Here is a 20088-nt window from a genome sequence, read left to right on the forward strand (position 1 = left end):
AAACTTTAGTAAGTCGAACATTTTTATAAGATATTAATAAACAATGAAACTAAGAAAATTGACCTACTTTTTATTTATAGCTTTCATGTCAGATTTTAAATTACTAAATGCATTTTTTTATTATTCATTTAAACTAAAGAGAAAATTGTATATACTTATAAGTGTAAGTATACTTATGGGTGTGTTTCTACGTCACTTTTCCGAGAGAAATTCAGATTTAATCCTCGTGATTCAGCAGCAGCTGGAGGATCTAATGCAGCCGCTGCTCGCGGGCGCGTGCACGCCGCTGATTGGACGAGCGCGCTCGGACAGGGCACGCGGACAGAGCGTCGGTGCAAGATATCTCGCCCAGAGCTTTTACTTTGATTTCTTTTCCTTTTACAACTTTTTCCCCAAAAAAGTAAACTTAATTTTCAATGAAAAACGACCGAGTTTGGCGCTTGTTTGACTGTGAAAAATCCCACATCCAGGGTGAGTGAATTCTGCTAATCTAAACTTTTAACAGAGCTGACATTAAAAGATAATTCACTCTTATAGTTTAGGGATTTAATGCTGTTAAACTCATGAGTGTCGGCTTACTGACCGATTGGTTTTGGTTTGTGTGATATCAGCTCTAGAGTCTTTGTCATGTTTAATTCAGTCTGTCAGTATTGGAAAAACCTGACTGCGACTATTCATCACGCAGTTCCCCTCCATTCTTCATTCTAGTCTAAATATTAAATAATATTATTAGCAATCATCAATCAATAATAAATAAATAATACATTAAAAATGAATGCATTAAAGTGTTACATTTGAATTAAATATTAAATATTAATGGTTTATTCATATTTTTTTTAATAAGTTTTATATTTCCCTGAAGCTTCAGTGATTACACTGATGGGATCTGGATAGAAAGATTACCACAGTCAAGGAAATAAATCTGACTTTTTCTCAAAATTGACTGTTGTATCTTGACCACCTGTCAATTTTTCAATTTGCATTTTACCATAGACTGCAAGATCTTGTTTGATATCTGAATAACAAGGAGATTCATTTATTTATTGTATTCTAATTACCCCTCTTTCAACTCAGGATTTCACAACTAATTGGATAAACACAACCTTCAATGTGTAATTATGTGACTTTTGGATAGATACACATTTTACATATCATAAATTGTGATATGTAAAATGTAATTTTTTTTCTTTAAAAAGAAAACATCCTGTATTTCTTTTTTTGTGGATTTTAAATCTGCTTTTAAACTATCCCCCCAACAAAATGTGTGCACTGCTGTTATACGGTTTGAAGCTAAAAGTATTTGTTTACTTTCATTACATAGTTCATTAAAATGTGTAAACTGTGATGATCTGATGAATAAGAAAACACTTTGTAGATATCATTGCTGCAGTAAATAAACCAAAGGTAGCTGGATGGATAAGGTGGCCACAGGGTTTGACATGCCCTGATGATTTGGAGGTTAATCTCTTTTTTTATTTTCTGAGCTCCCAGAAACACTGCTGTGTTTTAGATTTGGTTTGAAAATAATACAGTTGATCGCAACAGAGTGACATTGGTTAGCCGCAGCTTGTTGTGGTGGTGAATGTCCTATATAAAGCAGAAAGTGGATGCTGTTCCATTCATAGCAGCTGTGTTGGCACTTTTAGATAAAGCGACTTTATATCAAGTGGCAGAGCATGCATGGCTCAGGTTTTTTTTTAGGGAAGCACGTTGTGGAGGGGTGGTGGTTTCTTTGTAAAGACTATCGTAATAAATACTTGATGTTGCACAAGATAGTGCTTTTACAATATAGAATAAAAATAATCTCCTTTGTCCTTTTTGCCACCCTTAAATGTTTCAGATTACTAAGGTAAATTCAGCAGAAGATAGCCAGAGACATAGAAGTGGTTTTACAAAAGATTATTTTATTTCTTCAGTGAAAACAAAACACCAACCACACCAACCTGCCTTCTTTTAAAAATGTTACTGCCTGATTCCCACTGTCCCATACATTAAAGAAATCGCTCAGATAGAACCTGTCTGACAAAAAAGGGCCAAAAATCTTAACACATCATTTCCCAATTCAAGACACTTGAAAACAGATGAGAAGCAGGAGTGGCTGCACTACCAAAATTATCCCAAAAATGATTTGACGACTCATCCAAGAGGTGAGAAAAGGATTTGAACCCAGGACTGCAAAGCTGTTCAGCCTGTTTTGCAACAAACTTCTGCAAGCTTCAGTCAGCCAAAGCAATTTTCAAGAATAAGATCTTCTACTGAAATGTAGGAGATTGATTAAATCAGCTGCATAATTTGGACTAACATTTGCCTAATGTTGCTAGAAACTGTTCTGACTGAATTGTACTCGGAAAAATCTCTAAAGTGAATTATTTTAATGTAAGCTAAAAGAAGGACCATAAAGGTTTTTCAATACAATATAGCAGAAAAAACATATGCAGTATTAATAAAGCTAATGCACTATGACAGATAAATAAAATCATGATCTAATTGTCTAGTGATGTGCAAAGTATCTTGCTAGGCCTTCTCAGATTATTTCAGCCTCATGTGCGGTGAAAACTATCAACAGTACTTCACAATGTTGTCTGAAAAGTACAGCATCAATAAATAAAGTGAACTAAATCTTATTTGCTTGTTTATAGTGCTTTGCCTTACTTAGAAAGGATTGGCTGCCCTGTATCTTCTTGGCTCCTATACAGAAAATAAAACACAGTTTTATGCTAAAAATCTGTTTCTGCATGTTCTGCAAATAACTAGACTACAAACTACAGATTCATCTCTGTAGTTCTTTTTTTTTCCAAACCAAAATGAAAAAGTCATGTGAGCGAAATTAAGCACAATTCATGTGTGATATTGAGTCACTGTGATGTGCAAACAAGCCATAATTATTTGGTCTTTTTCTGTGATAAACTTACATGGAGCACTGGATGAACTCATGATGGGGTGAATTTACTGGAATGTCCTAACGTAGAAGATAGGCAACTGCAGGGTTTCTCCCATTATAAGCCTGGCATTGCTTATTTATTTAAGTCTTTTTAAAATATTTGCATTTTTTAAGACTTTATAGTTGGTGTTCAGGAATTAATTTTCCAATCTTTCAACAACACTTTATTTTCGAGTGATATTTTCAAATTTCCTGTCAACTTTAAAAATTTCTTAACTCAGAAACACGGTGTGCCGCTGGATGACTGACTACTCTAGCGCCCAACCATCGGGCTTAGCAAGTTTTCTGAAGGAAACCCTGCAACCTCCTTAAATGTATTCCACTTGTGAAAAATATTGAATAATTTCCCAAACACAGCTTGGAGATGGTCTTATAATGCTTTTTTTGTTGTTATTTTAATTCTTGATCAGCTTTGCCAACAACACATGATCTTCCCATTAATTATCAAACTGCTGTAGGCAGCAAAAAAGGCTTGACTTTTTTCATTTAGCATTTAGTAATTTTTTTTTTTTTTGTATTTTGTATTTTGTTACATTAGCACCGCAAGCTCAATATGTTTCATAGGAAGAAAATGTAACAGAGCTACACAAAGTAGTGCATACATATGAAGGGAAATAAATTATTCATACTTATCAAGTTTTTTTTCAAACTTAAATCTGAAAAGTGAGGCATGCATTTGTATTTGGATTGGAAACTAGCCCTGCGCATCACCCTGACCATATGATTCTCACCGGGAAAGATTGTCATGATGGTGATGCTTTTCTATGTTAAGGACAGGGAAGCTGGTCAGAGTTTGTATGAAGATGGACGGAGATACATACAGGGTAATATTAAAAGAAAACACACTATTCTGTAAAAGTCCTGAAACGGAAGCAGGAAATTGACTCTAAAGATACAATCTGAGCCATAACTTTAATTGTTTAATTAAAAGAAAATGCATATATTTAAAGAACTAGTCAAAGTCCATTGATAGGTTCAACTAAAAATCTGTTTCCAGGCTTGAAAAGTGAGGTTTGAAACTTTCTCTGTCCAACTTGACTGAGCTTCAACTATGTTGCAAAGAAGAATGGACAAAAAAAAAAATCCCTTTAGATTTGCAAAGCTGACAGACCTTCAAAATACTCACAGCTGTGAAAGCAAAATACTACAAAATATAACCAAAAGGGGCTGAAAGCTTCATTCTTCTGAACTTATTTGCAAAAATAATTGAAAAAGATCACTTTTCCTCCCTTTCTCTATCACTAGGACTTTGTGTTGGTCTGTCACATAAAATCTCAGTCAAATACATTAAAGATGGAGAAAGTATTGTGATAAAATGTGTAATGGTTCAATGGGTATAAATACTCAAGGCATCTAAACTAAGGCCACATAGTTGAAGGTGTTGGAAAAAAAGATGATGTAGTGCTGCATGAATCCTTCATCGCTCCAGTTTTGAAGGTAAAAACGTTTTAGGGTGGAATAAAATTTTTGGGACAAGCTAAAACTGAGCAGTTGGGATAAGTTCAGAAATTATGGAATTATTAAAAAAACATACAGAATGAATCTTTATGTTGAGTATAACAAACTTCATAAACATATTTTAGGAAGTTAGAAACCTTTTACTCATAATCTTTGTAAGGAAACCTTCAAGTAATTTAACGAGTGCCATGTAAGTTATTTGTAATATTCAAATGAAATCTAAATAGTGCAATATTTCTCAATGTTTTTGTTTTTATTCATTTTTGTGCTTTGGGCATCTTCTTAGAATTGTGTAGAGTTTTAACTAACACATTGCAACCTGCAGCATCGTAACCCCCTACGGATTAAAACTCTGTCTTTATCTCTGAGGGAGACGCAGCAGCAGAAATAGTTTCAATTAACAGATTAAGAACAGATGCCAACATGACTTCTTGTTTGTGTTTATTGTGAGATGTGGAGAAAAGCATTTGTGCCAGCATGTGTTATTTTTTTTTTAAGTTGCCAACTCCCTTTATACCTTTAATTAGACTAATCTTAGTCTAGCATAAAGATTTTTGACTGTTTGTATATTTGGGGGTATTTAGATTAACTACTGACAGGATTTGAGTCTTTTTGTTGGTTACATAAGCATTCATATCACCTGAGATCCTCATGAGCTCTGGCATTATGGGTATATTAGTCTTTTACAAGAATAAAGCAAGATACCACTGCCACAATGTCCATTTAATGGAAGCTCCTGTTACAATTTTTAAACAGACTGAAGTGAGGGGACTTTGAAGATCTCATGTTTATTCGTTTTATTTTAGATGTTTGAGTCTTACATTGTGTTTATGAAGCACGAAAAGTGTCTGATTTGTGAAGAGAAATTGCATAGGTTAGCTAAACTTAAAAGAGATGAAGGGAAATGTGTTCAGCTGTGAGCCATGTGACTCTGAGAGACAGATAGTCGATATGTGGCCTGGTTTCTGACCTTCACTGATCAATATTAGGTATTGATGTCTCCATTGTGGCTTCACTCTTCTGTCTTTTACATGTGTGCCTGCTTGTTGAGTCAACTCTTCCTTCATCAGCCCATTTAAAACAATCAAATACTTCAAACAGTTTGTAAATATGCATTAAGTCAAACTGTTTGAATATAAAGCCATGTGACAGATTAAGTAAATGAACATTAGCATAAAACAGAGAGTGCTAAATGGAGCTTATTCAAAACCAGTTCAGCAGCTCTTAAACATGATTTTTGGTGCATAAAATCATTATAATCTGGATAAATCTTTAAAAAATCTGTACCCTTTAAAAAAAACAAACAAACAAAAAAAAAAGTTTCCCAAAGCAACCACACAAGAAACAAATAAAAAAGCCAAATAAACACAAGGTGATTGCTTATTTTTTTCTTTCAGAAGTAAATTTCAAGACATATTTTTTTAATTCAACTATGAATCTGCTAAGATATGAAAATGCAACAAAAAAATGAAAGAAAGAAATTACCATATGCTTTGTATTACCTTTTCTATATTCATTATCACCATTCAGTCTGCTTTTTAAAGCATCCTATTTATTGATTTGGTGATATTTGGCAGCTAATTCAAAACTTTATATTTGAAACATCCTCATGAAGTCATACTTTTATGTTTTTCTCTTTAAGTATAATTGAAATTACAGTGATAATTCACCTTTATCAAGGCAGTGGTGTCTAAAGTCGGTCCTGGACGCATCCTGCATGTTTTAGTTCTCTCTCTGGTGGTAGTAACAACCTCCTCAGTAGGTTAATGTTCTTCTTAGGCCTCTAATGAGTTACTATTGGATCCAGGTGTATTTAACCAGATCTGATCACAGATCTCTTGGTACAATGAAATTATGTTATCCCACCTTAGTCCAGCCTCAAAGTGTTTTTTGAAAGGAACCATAAAAAGACTAGAGGCTGAACTGATCCTTCTTTTTGGTATCAGCTAATAAGATAATAATAATAATAGCAATTAACCATTAGTTAATAGTGTTTTTTGTTAGTTAAGCCGATCAGTTGTACAATGATGAAATGTGTACAGATTTATGAAGTATTGTTAGCTCCTAATTTCATCAACAAATGAAACAAAATATGACAACAGGAAGAAAAACATATTACTTTAGCATTTTTTCTTCTGACTCTTTTCCTTATGGCTTGATTCTGGGCAGTACAGCACATCAGCTTCTCTTGAACAATTTTCCAATGTACCCTTCCATGAATGTTCTTGTGTCTGGAATCGTTTGAGATATTTGCCACCTTGACACGATAAGCTGTTGCAGCAGGACGCTCTCACAGCGCCAATGCTGTACACAAACGCATGATCGTCCCTCATCACCTCCTCCAACCACTCCTGCTGGTTGTCCAGTGGCAGATTGCAGACCTGAGAGATTGTTTATTTGGCAGTTTCCTGGATGGAAGGATAGTTCAGACACCAAGGTCATAACAGCCTCCTCGTGCATGTGTTCATACGGGGTTTTTTTTTTTAAAGTAATTACAGCTGGCCATGAAATTGCTACTATTTTATAAAAGTTAAGACTTCAAAATGAAGACATTTTATTGACAATGTAAATATTTAAGCAGTTTTACGCTGCCATCACTCTAAATCAATACTTTTTTTTTTTCAATTCAACTTTTGAACCCAAGTCTTTTTAAGTATTTATTGCATTTATAGAACCACAGTGATACAGTTTTAAGTATTAGGCATAAAATTTGTGTTTTTTAATAACTTGCATCTCTGCAACTGGGTATCAAGTTGGTTGTTCTTCTTATGACTCTTATTTTGTGTGTTAATTCACCTTACATTGCCTGTTTTAACCAGACTCTTTTATTCAGTGTTTTTTTTTTCTAAAGTTAAATCATGTTAATATATACCATACCGTTTGCTTTTTTTATGTTTTATTTGTTATGCAAGTGGGCTGAGGATTAGCAAACCCTGCTGTGAGCATTACACAAGTCAGGAGTGCAGCTGTAATCCCTCGCACATCAACACCATCTCATCACCCCCTAATCATCTCTTGGAGACAGTTTGTCCTGGTTCTTCATCTCAGCCCCAATCTCAGTCTTCTGCCAACTAAGCCTCAAACTCTGTCTGTCAAATGGTCGGTGTTGTGCTCCCTGTAAGATTTGTACAAACTTCTCACATTTATCACATTACAGCCACATAGTTTTTCACAGACCATGTAGGAGACACAGAAAGCTTTGGGTTAGATGTCTTTTATATCAAAAAGTCTTGAAAAGTATTGGCAGAGCAGTTCATTTATTTTATGGAAAAGCATGAGACGTTTGATAAATTTCTGTTTGGCTTTCATAAGCTCCACTGAAACTGCTCTAATTAAAGTTAGTGGCATTTTAATGTCAGCTGACTCCTGAGCATCCACTATAATCACACATCTGCTTTTCACCATGTACATCACACAATATCTGCACAACGTTTCCACACAAAAAAAGATAGATTACAAACTACATACGTTTTGTTGTCATTTTCTATAGTAATTTAATAAAAGATGTATTGAAAAAATAAAATTGCTGTTCTCTAATTTAACAAGCTAAAGAAATTTCTTATTGGAGGCATTTAAAAAAAATTAAGCCATTTAGTTTCAAAGATTTCTATTGTGGCTCTAAATAAATTTCGTAAGTCTGGGCCAAAGGGAAATATGAGAAATGGGAATGATTGCTGATGCCTTTTATAGGGAGTCTGAATACAAATACAAATTTTTATTCAAAAAGCATTTGAAACCGTGAATCATCATACTATTTGGTGTTGGTTTCTATCAACAAAGAGAAAAAACTTTTAAAAATACCACAATGATGTCTGTGGTTGTAACGTGATAAAATGTAAAAAAACAAAAAAATAACATGCAAAGATTAAATAAGCAGAGAGATTTAGTGTTAATGTTTTTCTTCACAGTCTGTGCCTGCATGGATCCTTTTGATGAACTTACTCTTCATGGTTAGAACGACAGAAAGATAATCCAATCAGCAGATGTGAGAAACCAGCAATGGAGCACTGGTAGGCATCATCCTTGTCATTAATCTTATTATGTCGTTAAGAATTTAATGAAAACAAGAATAATTCTGACCGAACTTCACTCCGTTTTTCATAAGTTTTCTCTGGCAAACAGTATTTTAACTGATGCATTTCTCACATTTCTTCTCCTTTTGTTTGTCCAAATTTATTTTCAAGATTGGCTGCATGTCAGGCCCGACAGTCCAAACCAGAGCAGCACAAATCCGATGCTGGCGTCTGATTAAAGGGAATGGGACGAACAGCAGACTGCCCAGTGATCCTCCCTCCTTCACATCAAAAATTTGCTTTTACTGATCATGTATAACAAAGCAAGGTCAACACACAAGTCAAGATCAACCCTTATGTCATTTCTCACTTCAGGAGGGATTTATTCCCCCATTTTTATTTGTTATAAACTTGTATTTTTTTTTTGTCTTTGCACAAATATCAAAGCTGCTGCTCTCTGTTGTTTTGGGTAGTTTTTGTATTTTTTAGTGGTATGACTTTTGGTTCTGGGGTCATTTTTTGACCAAGAGCCTTTATTGTCGCATAAACTGGTTAAACAAGGTAATTCAACAGGGATATTTTTATTTGCACTGTGTATTTGCATAACAGTTTTAATTTAATCTTCATGATTCATTTAAAAGATTTAGTGCATGTTGTTGATTTTTACATTGCATTTTATTTCATTCTGATTATCTTGTTCTCAAACAACAATTTCTGCTGTCTTTGTCAAACAATGAGGATTTAAGAGATCTAAATCCACAGAAATGTTGGCCCTTCATGGCAGCCTATTTTTTCAGTAATTTGTCTATCTTCTACCACCGCCAGCTTTCTCACCTGCACTCAAATGCAGAAAACTTTAAAAAGGTGATCTGTGTACTTACATTTGCTTTATATTTGAATTAATCAATTAAAACGTAAAATTATTGGTTTCTCTTGAGATAGATCATAGTAATCTTTCCTTGTTTTCTTCCCCACTTTTGTCAGGTGTTAAGTGATTTCCCAGTCATAATGCAGTTTTGCAATGAGGTACGTCCGTTCTGAGGTGTTGTCTCCTGCCGGTGATCGTTAGAAGTAGAAATCTAAACATTAATATTTGCAGTAAAACAGTCAGTACATTAAACAAGTTCACAATGTCCACCAAACAGATCTGTAGTCTTTTAGAAAGTAAATGTGAAATAGTGAAAGCAGTGACATGATCAAATAGGGAATGATGACCAATGTATAACAGTTCAGTTGGGCTTTTACAGCAAAAGTGACCTTCCTACTTATCAATTTATTAAAATAGTTAAAGTGAGCTATACTTTTAGTTTTTATGGATTCTATTTACTTTTTTGTGATGACATGTCTAGTCTAAAACAGGACTTTCATTCTACTGTGTCTTTTTTACCTCATGCTAATTCCAAGTGGATGTAAACCTGGAAATATCTTTCATTGTAAGACTTTGCATGGTTTTTACTTCTGTTTTTCTGCATGTTATTTTCTGGAATAGTTTGCTCAAACAAAAGTCAAATAGGTTTTGTTTTGCACTTATTTGCATTGTTATGAAATGTATGCCATCATAAGCTTAGTGATCTTAAAATGCTTCTATTTGCATTACCCAACTGCAATGCAGTTTCAGTTTATATTCTTCATCAAATGATGCCTGCTCAAAACCTCTAAACCTTCTTCTCATTGGTTTAAGCTGAACATAACCGACCCTGCATGCTCTTGTGTTGCATACTGAGGTCAGTTCTCCCCTGAAACACCCGGAATGAACTTTCGCATGAGCGCAATCCCAAAATAGAGACTCCTTGGCTTGCTTTTGACAACCTTCCCTTCAGATTATCTGATTGTATTTACTTCAAAGATTGGGTCTACCAACAAATATAATTACACAAGACTCTACTTTTTCTGTACAACTGAACAATTACATACTTTGGAGAACCAAACAACCGGTTGTGGATGATGAATCAAATGCCTGTTTGGATTGGTTTTCTTTGTTTGGACCGCAAACATCTCATTTTTTAAGAAAGACTGGAGGACTTTGAGGGTAAAACCCCTGAATAAACCTACTGACGATACATACCAAGCCACACTGAGATATACAGAGATTTCACTTCAGATGATGGGAGCGGCACGTGTCAAACATCGCTTCAGTGCTGTGGTGGATGGGCCAGTGGAGGAGGAGGAAGTCATGAGGCTAGCACAAAGTGCAAGGGCAGGAGACAGTCCAACCGGGTCAGGAAGCCCAACCAGCTCCTCTCCAATCCATGCCCTCAATGGCAAAGCTCTACCTCTTCAGTGCAACACGAACAACGCACAGACGCAGAGTGCTGCCGGTGAGCCAGCTGGTGGAGATGCGGGAGGAGAAAGCAGAGTGAGAGCATTAGGAATGTGTCCAGGTCCAAGGTATACCAAAGGCGGTAGTGGAGGTGGGAGAGGGGAACGCCGTTCTTCAGCAGACCGGGACTCCCTGTCTTCCCCCTCCACTACCAGCCGGCGACGCACCAAGCGCTCAAACCGCCGGTCCCGACAACGCTTTGTGGGCAAGGACGGACGCTGCAACGTCACCTTCGTCAACATGAGCGAGAGGGGCCAGCGGTACCTCACCGACCTTTTCACCACGTGTGTGGATGCACGATGGCGCTGGATGCTGGTCATCTTCACGCTCTCCTTTATTCTTTCCTGGCTTCTCTTTGGCTTTGCCTTCTGGCTCATTGCCTCTGCACACGGTGACCTCTCCATTCAGATCACCCCCAGTTCCGGTTCTTCTCCTGGGTCAGGAGAATCCGGCTCCGGGGGAGAGTCTGATAGAGATACAGTGGTAGAGGAGCCATGCTTCCTTCAAGTAAACAGCTTCATGGCAGCCTTCCTGTTCTCTTTGGAGACGCAGACATCCATCGGTTACGGATTCAGAAGCGTGACCGAAGAATGTCCCCTGGCGGTGTTGGCGGTCGTTTTGCAGTGCATCGTGGGCTGCATTATTGACGCCTTCATCATTGGGGCAGTCATGGCGAAGATTTCCAAGCCCAAGAAGCGCAACGAGACTCTGGTGTTCTCTGATACTGCTGTGGTGGCCCTGAGAGACGGAAAACTGTGCATGATGTGGAGGGTGGGAAATCTACGGAAGAGCCACCTGGTTGAGGCGCATGTCAGAGCACAACTACTGAAGGTAAGCAGAGAAAAGATGAACTATAAAAACAATAAAAACTGAACTTGGACAATTTTACATAGTGTACCAAATTATAAAGGTGGACTTAACAAGAGATGGGTTAAGAAGACACCCAGAGATTGTTATGGGGAGATAGAGAGAGAGAGAGAGAGAGAGAGAGAGAGAGAGAGAGACCATCTGGCTTGTATTCTGCCAAGGCCCAGTTAATGAGAGTTTGTTTTATTCTCCTCTAGCGTTTGGAAGATTTACCATGGATTAACTTGCCTACAATTCTTTAACTGAGAGCCATTGTCCTTCATCATCCCATTTCCCCTTGCATATATTGGTAGATGATTGTTCTTTGTCTATAAATACAAATGTAATTATTTAAAGGCTTTGAGTTAAAATTATTTAGTACTTTCTGATGTTTTCATATCACCATTGCTTTGTGTAGACTTGTGCATGTCTGTGCCCTCCAGATATTCCTAAAGAACAAAATTAGTAGAGCTCAGAAACATTTTGATCTCTTTGAAAATAAAAACCATATCAAGGTGCAAACAGGTCAGATGAGATCAAGATCGCAAACATCAAAGGAATACTCTTCTACATGCCAGAACTAGATATATTCACATTGAGACATAAACCTCTGGACTGGCAGTGTGAATAAAAACAATGGTCTTGCTCCAAAATATAACACTTGGTCTTTTGAAAGTTTTCTTGAATTTGAGGTATAATAAGAATACTTACTCTTTCTCTGTTTTCCTAAAACTGTTTTCAGCCTAGGGTGACACCAGAGGGGGAGTATCTGCCACTCGACAACGCAGACATCAACGTGGGTTTTGATACTGGCACCGACCGCATCTTTTTGGTCTCTCCTGTGACTATAGTGCACGAAATCAATGAAGAGTCACCTTTCTTCGAGATAGACAAAAAAACCTTGAAAAATGACTCTGAATTGGAGGTGGTGGTCATACTTGAGGGGATGGTGGAGGCCACATCGATGACAACGCAGTGCCGCAGCTCCTATCTGGCTTCTGAAATCCTCTGGGGACACCGTTTTGAACCCGTACTGTTTGAGAGGAAAAACGGCTACCAGGTCAGAAAGGAGAAATAATTCATAAATGCCCGGTGAAATGATTGGCAGCCTTGATAAAGATCTATGAAGAAGGTTCATAAGGTCCCTGGAAGCTTGTTTTTGAAATACCATGATAATATAAAGATATGTATTTTTTAAATTCAGACATTAAATCGGCTGTCTTCCATGTCCATTTCAGTTCCCAGACTTAAATCTGATAGAAAATCTGTGAAATGAGCTGATGTCTGGGACTCTTGATGATGTAAAATCTGAAGTCTTAGAGGAGAAGACTAAATGTTTGCTTATTGGCAAAAAGGAATTGTTCAAAGTAATAACAGCCATGGTGCCAAAGATTGGGGCACTAATGGTTTAGTAAAACAACAATTATTTCCTAAAGCGAAATTTTAATTCAATTGAAATGATTGTACTCAAGTTGAAGATATCAAGAGTCCAACATTTTTCAGATTTACATTTTGCTAGTGCTTCTCATACACTACAGGGAAAGATTTGCGTAGGTTTTCTATTGGTCAAAGGAATATTGTTTTCTAATCTTAAAATAAAAATGACCTATCTTTTGCATTTTGTGCTCCTTAGACACATCTTAATAACACTTTGAAATGAGGATTAAACTAACGAAACTCTCTTTTTTCCTAGGTTGACTATTCATTTTTCCACCGGACCTATGAAATCCCAAACACTCCGTCATGCAGTGCAAAAGAGCTGACTGAGCAGAGGTACATCGGAAGCTCATGCTCGTCCTTTTGTTACGAGAATGAAGTGGCTGTGGAGCTCGCCTCCCCAGATGAGGAAGCAGTTCGAGAACCAACCCACCCGAAGACCATCCTTGGAAGAACATCTTCACTGTAACTAAGCATAGAGGGTAGCAGTCTGCTAAAGAGAGAAAAAGCCGAGCTTCAGGGGATAACACGAAAAAGACAGAATCAAGCAAGTTTATTTGGACAGACCAAGAGAGAAGTGAAAATCAACTATTTCCGGATTTGCTAGATTTACATGGGAACCCAGTGTTAAACACGAAAAAAAGAGGAAAAAGTTAGAGAAGGGTTTGGGGAGTTTGGTCACAGCTCTGACCTAGTTGCCTGATTGGGCCTGGCAGTCTTTCAGAATCATTGAAAACTTGTTCAAGTCCCACAACTGGCCCATCACTTCCACAGCCCAGTCATCTGACTCGAATCGCTGATCAGAAGGATGTGCAGCAGCTCCACCTGCTGGCTACAACTCGCCACTGCCTCTCAGTGATTCTGAACTGGAAAATATTGCTTCTCTTTCAGCTGCTGTTGTGACATTAAGTTTGTTGTTACTCAGGAATGCATTTTCAAAACTATGCTGACTTATCACTTCAGTGTTTCACTTTCCAATGGTAAGTATTGCTAGTGTCCTTTCTGTAATGCTGGAGAATGGGTACTTTGGTATTTGAACAGAAATCCTCATTGCAGAACAAAAGTGACAAGGAGAAACTGTTGGGAACCAGCAGCAGTTTTCAACAGATTCTCCTTGCTGAGTGTAGTGCATGCTTTCTTCTTTTTTGTTTTGTTTTTTGTGGGATTTTTATTTTTATTTATTTTTTGACTTGCTATAATGTTATTGACTTATTTAATACATTTTGAGTTGAAATTACTTATTTGTTTTCAGGAGAATCTGTGGTAAGGAAGCACAGCCAGACAGATGATATTGACTTTGTCCAGATAATCTGTTAATCTTGCACTTTTCTTGCTCTAATATCTTCAGAATCCTGATATGTTTTATGTCAACAAGAACATCTTTTTGTTGTGATTCTCAGTCATTTTTTGGAAACTGTGCTGACTGAGCGAAGGTGTTATAAATTGTGAAGCGTTTCAGTCGCTGCTGGTGGTTCTGAATTTGACACAAAATGACTTCAAAATCAGAAAACCTCAGAAAATGTCTCGGTGACTCAGTTGAATGGAGTGAGACAGATTTTGTGATGATTGCAAGATTTTGGTGTCTTGCTGTTTCTGCGTCTGTAAAAACCGTCTTTTATTTGCACAAGTGGACTGAAACATATTTATAAGATATTACTTTATTTTAATCTCAATAAATTGTGTAAAAGCTTTCTAATTTAAATATATTGCAGATGGGTTCTCTGTGAAAACATGGTGCCTTCAGAAATGTAGCTACAGTCCCTTCATCTGCAGCTGTTTATTTCATGCATTGTGCTTGAAAGAATATTTTTACTATACCCATTTTTTTTTTCGAAAGGATAAACTTTTGGTTAGTAAAATTATATTCCCTGTTTCAATGGTACTTGAAAGTTTGAATTTCCAGTTTTCAAAACAAAAGAAATGCTCTGGAATGCCCTATGAAGTTTGAACTTCTGATTGGAAAGTGAGAGGTTTGGCTGCTCTGCATGTCAGATGTAGTGGAACATGCAGAAATAATCAGTTTATTTGCTTTTCTGTTAAGTCGGTCCTTCCCATAGTAAGGCATAAGATCTATTTTGGGATTATGATGAATGCTGCATGGTGGAACAGTTGTTGCTTCCTACTGTATTGTCCTACAGTAGGAAGCGTTGTGTTTGCATGTTTTTCTTGAGCATGTTTGGACTTTCTCCGGGTACTCCTGCTTCCTCCATTCTCCAAAAATATGCATATTATGTGTAAATGGCTACCTTAACTTGTCCTTGGGATTGAGCATGTGTGCACATGATGGTTTCTGTTTCTGTTTTGCCGCTGGGATAGACTGGTGACCAGTCCAGATGCAGAAATTTTACAGAATATTTTATGAAGTTTTGTAAAATGTTATTGGCAGGTAGTGTTTAACCAGGGCTGTTAGTAAACTCCACTGGTTTTCTGCCTTATGACAGGAAGAATGCTACATTTAAAATTGGAGCCTTTGTTTGGGAATTATGTAACACCGAGTTAATCTTGTTTTATAGGAAGCTGGTAAACAGGCGATGTTTTGCTTCTACCAGTCCTACAAGTCCGTTGTATTGAAATATGCAAATTAATGCCACACAATGTTGTGTGTGCCATAGGTCAATGAGATCCAAACCATCAGAAATTCAAATTTGCAATTTATTCCCGCAACTTATACCATGTCAATATGCAGAGCAGCCACATTGACTCTGATCTCTTACTCCCCAATTCAAAACTATGACTTCGGAGGGTGCTGTATTTGATATTTAATTGTTCTAACTTGTAACTTGGTAGTTCTGACTTCCTAGTTCAGGTGGAATTGTTTGTGGTGTAATTCCAGGCCCTGATTTCAGAGGTAGTTGAAACACCAATTTTTGCTAATCCATTCAGTGACTGAGCAGGTACACAATGAGCACACAGTGAATGTATAAGAAGCTTTGTTTCCTCATTATACTACAGAATATAGAACATGCACTTTCTAGTTATTTTCAAAGCACTTTGAACTTTTGGGTGTGTTTTATTCTTTTACAAGTTAATGTGAATCACACGGCCTAAGTTGTTAAATGTTTTAAGAGTAATGGAAGCAGCATGTGAAGAGTTACCTAAATTAGCCTGTCTAATGCACAACCTGTAATTTTGTTCTTTGAGTTTTGCACAAAACTAAAATGGCCTATGCAATAGATCTACTTGATCTATTGTTATATAATAGATCAAACTCTGCAATGTCCCAGTATTTTTGTAGAATCAGATGCCACGTCATACAAGAGGCTTTGTAACGGCTGGAGGGACTGTGTTTTTAACTACTAACATTTTAATTGTTAACATCAGTGTTAATACTGTTCCATGGTACTGTTTCCTTTCACTTTTCTTCTTCACTGCTTCCATGTCCTATTAATAGTCTGCACAGTGGCTCGTGTTATTCACCCTGCCTCCACTGCCACCAAATGTAACTTGAGCCCAAAGCACCATCACTTTCATAGCATCTTTTGAACTTCAGAAGAAACTGTGTTTGGTTGACCTTTACTTCTCACAATACAGCTCAACACATTTTAATACTTTGTAGTAACTGCATGATATGCTGTGACGCTATCATTAAAAAAAAAAAAAACTAAATGGGCAAAAAGGTAATCATCAAAGGTTTCAATGAATTTTTTTTTCTGTTTTAAGAATGGGGATGCTCTATTTTGCTTTGTAATTTAGAGTGATCTCAGGCACAGATCACTTCCAAATAAAACACAATTGTTTTGTTGGACAAATAAAAGAAACGGATGCAACTGCAATTATGTTTTTTTTTTTGTTTTTTTTTTGTGGTTGAATATTTTCCTCACATTGTTAGATTACAAATTTAAACACAATCAGTATGTAGCATATCTGGATTTTATTTGCATTTACATTTCAACATGAGGTTCATGTATTTAACTTCAATTATTATGGTCAAAGTTAAAGAAATAGACTAACATTCAGTGTTTCTTTTCATTGGATTGTCAAATCCTATGTTACTATATTTTATATCTCACGGAATTTATATGTAATGACTGCCTATAAACTGGTGGATTTGTTTTGCTATGACTCAAACTGTTGGAAATATTCATTAATAGCCCTGTGAACCATACACTGGAGAAATTCAGATTCAGTCGGATTTTCAAGGATGATCTGAATCACGTGCCTTGGGGTCAGATGCCAATCGAACACTCTGCTGTTTTCTTGGTGAAAATATTAAAATCAGATCCAGGATCAGTGACTGCGGACCTCGAAGCCACAGAATGGTAAACAAAGGGCGCGCAAATCCCCCCACTGTAGCGCGAGAGCGCCGCACGGCACCTGCTGCGCTGCTTCTACAACACTCCGATTGGCTAACTGAAACGTCAGTCAAACATGACCCCGCCTACCGCCTTTCACCATTGGCTAACGGTACAGCCGTTTGTGTCAACGTTAATGTGATTGGTCACCACGCCCGTTAGCTGCCCCTTTTAGGGCGGAGAGCTGCCGCCGCATTCATGAGGCGGGTCTGCGGCTAAAATAAAGGCTTTCATTGGAGTCCTCTCGCTGTTAAACCCGTCTGCTCGCACTTGGTTGGTCCACCACCAGGAAAAAGTTGTTCGGGATTGAAGCCGTCCTCGTCGCCCTCAGTGCTCTCCACTTTATTCCCACCGCGGAGAGTGTGCGGCTCCGCTCATAGAGCAATGCGATGATAAAAACCGCATATGCGGTAAGGCTACACACCTACCAGGCAGGGAAATATCCACGAAGCAACCTCACTCCGTTTTCTCCTCACACCGCAGCCTTATCCACTACTCACATCGGAACCTGAAGGTGAGACATTTAATTACCTTTACCCTAATCCAACTCGTAAGTAGCCGGGGCAATATCCTTTAACGTCTCATATTTCAGCGGAGCTGGCTAACCTCTCTTGCTTAGTAAATGTGAGCTCAGAGCCTAAATATGAAACATTAAGGCGGTTGACGACGTTCATATTGGTTTTAAAATGCCCTCTCTTTCATCTTAGAAACTCGACCTATATATTAATAGGCTGTGGCCACGCTGGTTTATTTTCCTAATATAAGAATAAAATAATTTACGAATGAAAATGGATGATTTTGTCAATTACAAGCTGGAGATGTTTCACGTCTTCCACCCAAGGTGTGGTTCTCTTCCTTAGTTTTGTGTCTCAGTTCTGAATTATGCCGGTTATTTTTAGGCTCCACGCCGCATCTGTGTGCCTCTGCAGCCCGGCCTGTGTCATTATCACAGCCGCTGGGTTCATGTCATCTTTCCTCAGTGTCTGCTTTAAAAAAAAAATAAAAAAAAGTCGCCACTTCGCATCAAAGCTGAGCGAGGAAAAAAGGCGTTTCCAGCTCCAACATCGCCACCTTTAAATATACACGAACAACCTAATAATTACACACCCGCAGGAAGACAGACAGAGAGAGGGAGAGAGAGGAGGTGGACCCCCGCAGTGGATGACCTCAGTTCAAACTCAGGGGGTATTGTCTGTGGGCTGCTTTATTATGGGGTGTTGCTATGGAGGAGAGCAGTCAGGTTTTTGGCAACTCCAGCTGCTGCAGGAGTTTAGCTGTTCAGTCCACGCTGTACTGCGACAGCTTGAGGTCTCTGTCTGTGTGTGAGTGTCCTTTAGGAAGAGGATACATTGCAGCTATATGGCAGATAATGCAAAGTCCTACACTGTGATTGATGAGAGAGCACTGATTTGTATTCAGATTATTTAGTGACTCACTTAGGCAGTGCCTTTTCACTTATGATGTCATCAGTGGCTTTGTTTCATTTCCTTATCAAGATATGTTTCTAACAGGCATGGACTGGTAGGAAATTCACACTGCTTGGTACTATAATCTTGATTTAAAAAAAAAAAAACAAGATAGCAATTCATGATATGATCTAGTTGCTTTTATTTAAATCGAAAAAAGCAAGACTTATTCTTACTTACTCGTTAAAATATTGATTGTTACAGTTATAAATTGATTTTAGTGTTATTTTTAATCAAACACCACAAGCAAAAATCATAAACTAGGCATGGGCTGGGATGACATTATTACTGTATGATAACCTTGTGTAAACATACTACGGTATTACGGTTTTCACACAAAGGTCTAAGACAACACGACATGACATTTTTTATTGTTTCTTTAATAAAAAAGAAACAATTACTCTTGCTGTTATATGTAATAAACATAAACACTGCAGTCAAGATAGGTTATTTGTTATGTTTATTATTTGAGAAACTGACTAAAGCAAAAAATAAAAATACAAACAGTATATTTATGAGTTGTAGTTTAAGAGCATGCTAATAGAGTAATGCTAGCATATGAAGCTAGCTGGTTATTAGTCTAGATGTCTGTTCGAGTGGCCAACTCACTGTCACCTGCTGAGCAGATATATCCCTATGTTAAATGTAATGGGTTTCCATACCACGACTGCCCACAAGTTTTGCTACCAGAAATATTTCCAAGTTGCCAAATTTGTGTTTTAGTACGCGAGGGAAACTGACTTTGTTCAGCCAGCTGACTGACCATGCGCAGCTGGAGAAAACCTCTCATAAAAACAGCTTCAGTCAGAGATCCAAATAATTTTTCCCTTGATCAGTTCCATCAGAACTGAAAGACATAATTCCCCCCCCCCCGGCTATTTGTTGTCTGCATCTAAATTAGGATTTATAAATACAGTAGCATAACTTGATTCTCTTATTTTCATAAGATCAAATTAAGATATGGAGCATGCCATCCTGTTTAGCCCAAACAGTGACGTCATGGTATGTCATTCAAAAATGTGTACCTAAGCTAAGAGCTAACAGCCCATGCTTTCAATAACAATCCTTGTTGTGGATGTTGTTATTGAAGGAAGACTTGAAGTTTGCTGTCAGGGAGATGTGTCAAGAAGAAATGAAAGGAACCATAAAGGATGCACAAACCCATTTGAATAGAAACATTTTCAATATGCTTCTTAAAAAGTAATATCTTAATAAGAATGATGGGTGACTCCTTTGTTTTCCACACTATAACTCCCTTGTTTTTTTGTGACAAGAAATATTCTTCCTTGTCAGCTAGGGAAAGGTGTAGTAGCTG

At 37.4% G+C, this 20088-nt stretch overlaps 2 protein-coding genes across 11 annotated transcripts in view; both read left to right on the top strand.

The window, feature by feature from the left end:
- The first annotated feature begins 256 nt into the window (after nt 1–256).
- On the top strand, nt 257–16788 carry kcnj14 (potassium inwardly rectifying channel subfamily J member 14). 4 transcript variants are annotated; one of them, XM_015048250.1, is made up of 7 exons: nt 257–471; nt 8308–8409; nt 8584–9276; nt 9397–9438; nt 9817–11563; nt 12321–12638; nt 13272–16788. In XM_015048250.1, exons 5-7 carry the CDS (start codon nt 10514–10516, stop codon nt 13482–13484), a joined length of 1581 nt encoding a protein of 526 aa, XP_014903736.1. In that variant the 5' UTR covers nt 257–471; nt 8308–8409; nt 8584–9276; nt 9397–9438; nt 9817–10513; the 3' UTR covers nt 13485–16788. The 4 variants fall into 4 exon arrangements, with proteins under 4 accessions (XP_014903736.1, XP_014903733.1, XP_014903734.1 ...); XM_015048247.1 differs by having other exon boundaries at nt 8584–9438; XM_015048248.1 differs by having other exon boundaries at nt 9397–11563.
- Nucleotides 16789–17505: 717 nt separating this feature from the next.
- Nucleotides 17506–20088, top strand: part of myh14 (myosin, heavy chain 14, non-muscle) — a 36959-nt gene continuing 34376 nt past the window's right edge. For all 7 annotated transcript variants that reach the window (XM_015048238.1, XM_015048243.1, XM_015048240.1 and 4 more), the window contains exon 1: nt 17506–17821. The gene's annotated coding sequence lies outside the window, so the exon portion shown is untranslated. The remainder of the gene's footprint in view (nt 17822–20088) is intronic.

The sequence above is a fragment of the Poecilia latipinna genome, unplaced genomic scaffold, assembly GCF_001443285.1.
Source record: "Poecilia latipinna isolate Pla-1442-1.1 unplaced genomic scaffold, P_latipinna-1.0 Scaffold869, whole genome shotgun sequence".
In the NCBI taxonomy this organism is placed as follows: Eukaryota; Metazoa; Chordata; class Actinopteri; order Cyprinodontiformes; family Poeciliidae; genus Poecilia; species Poecilia latipinna.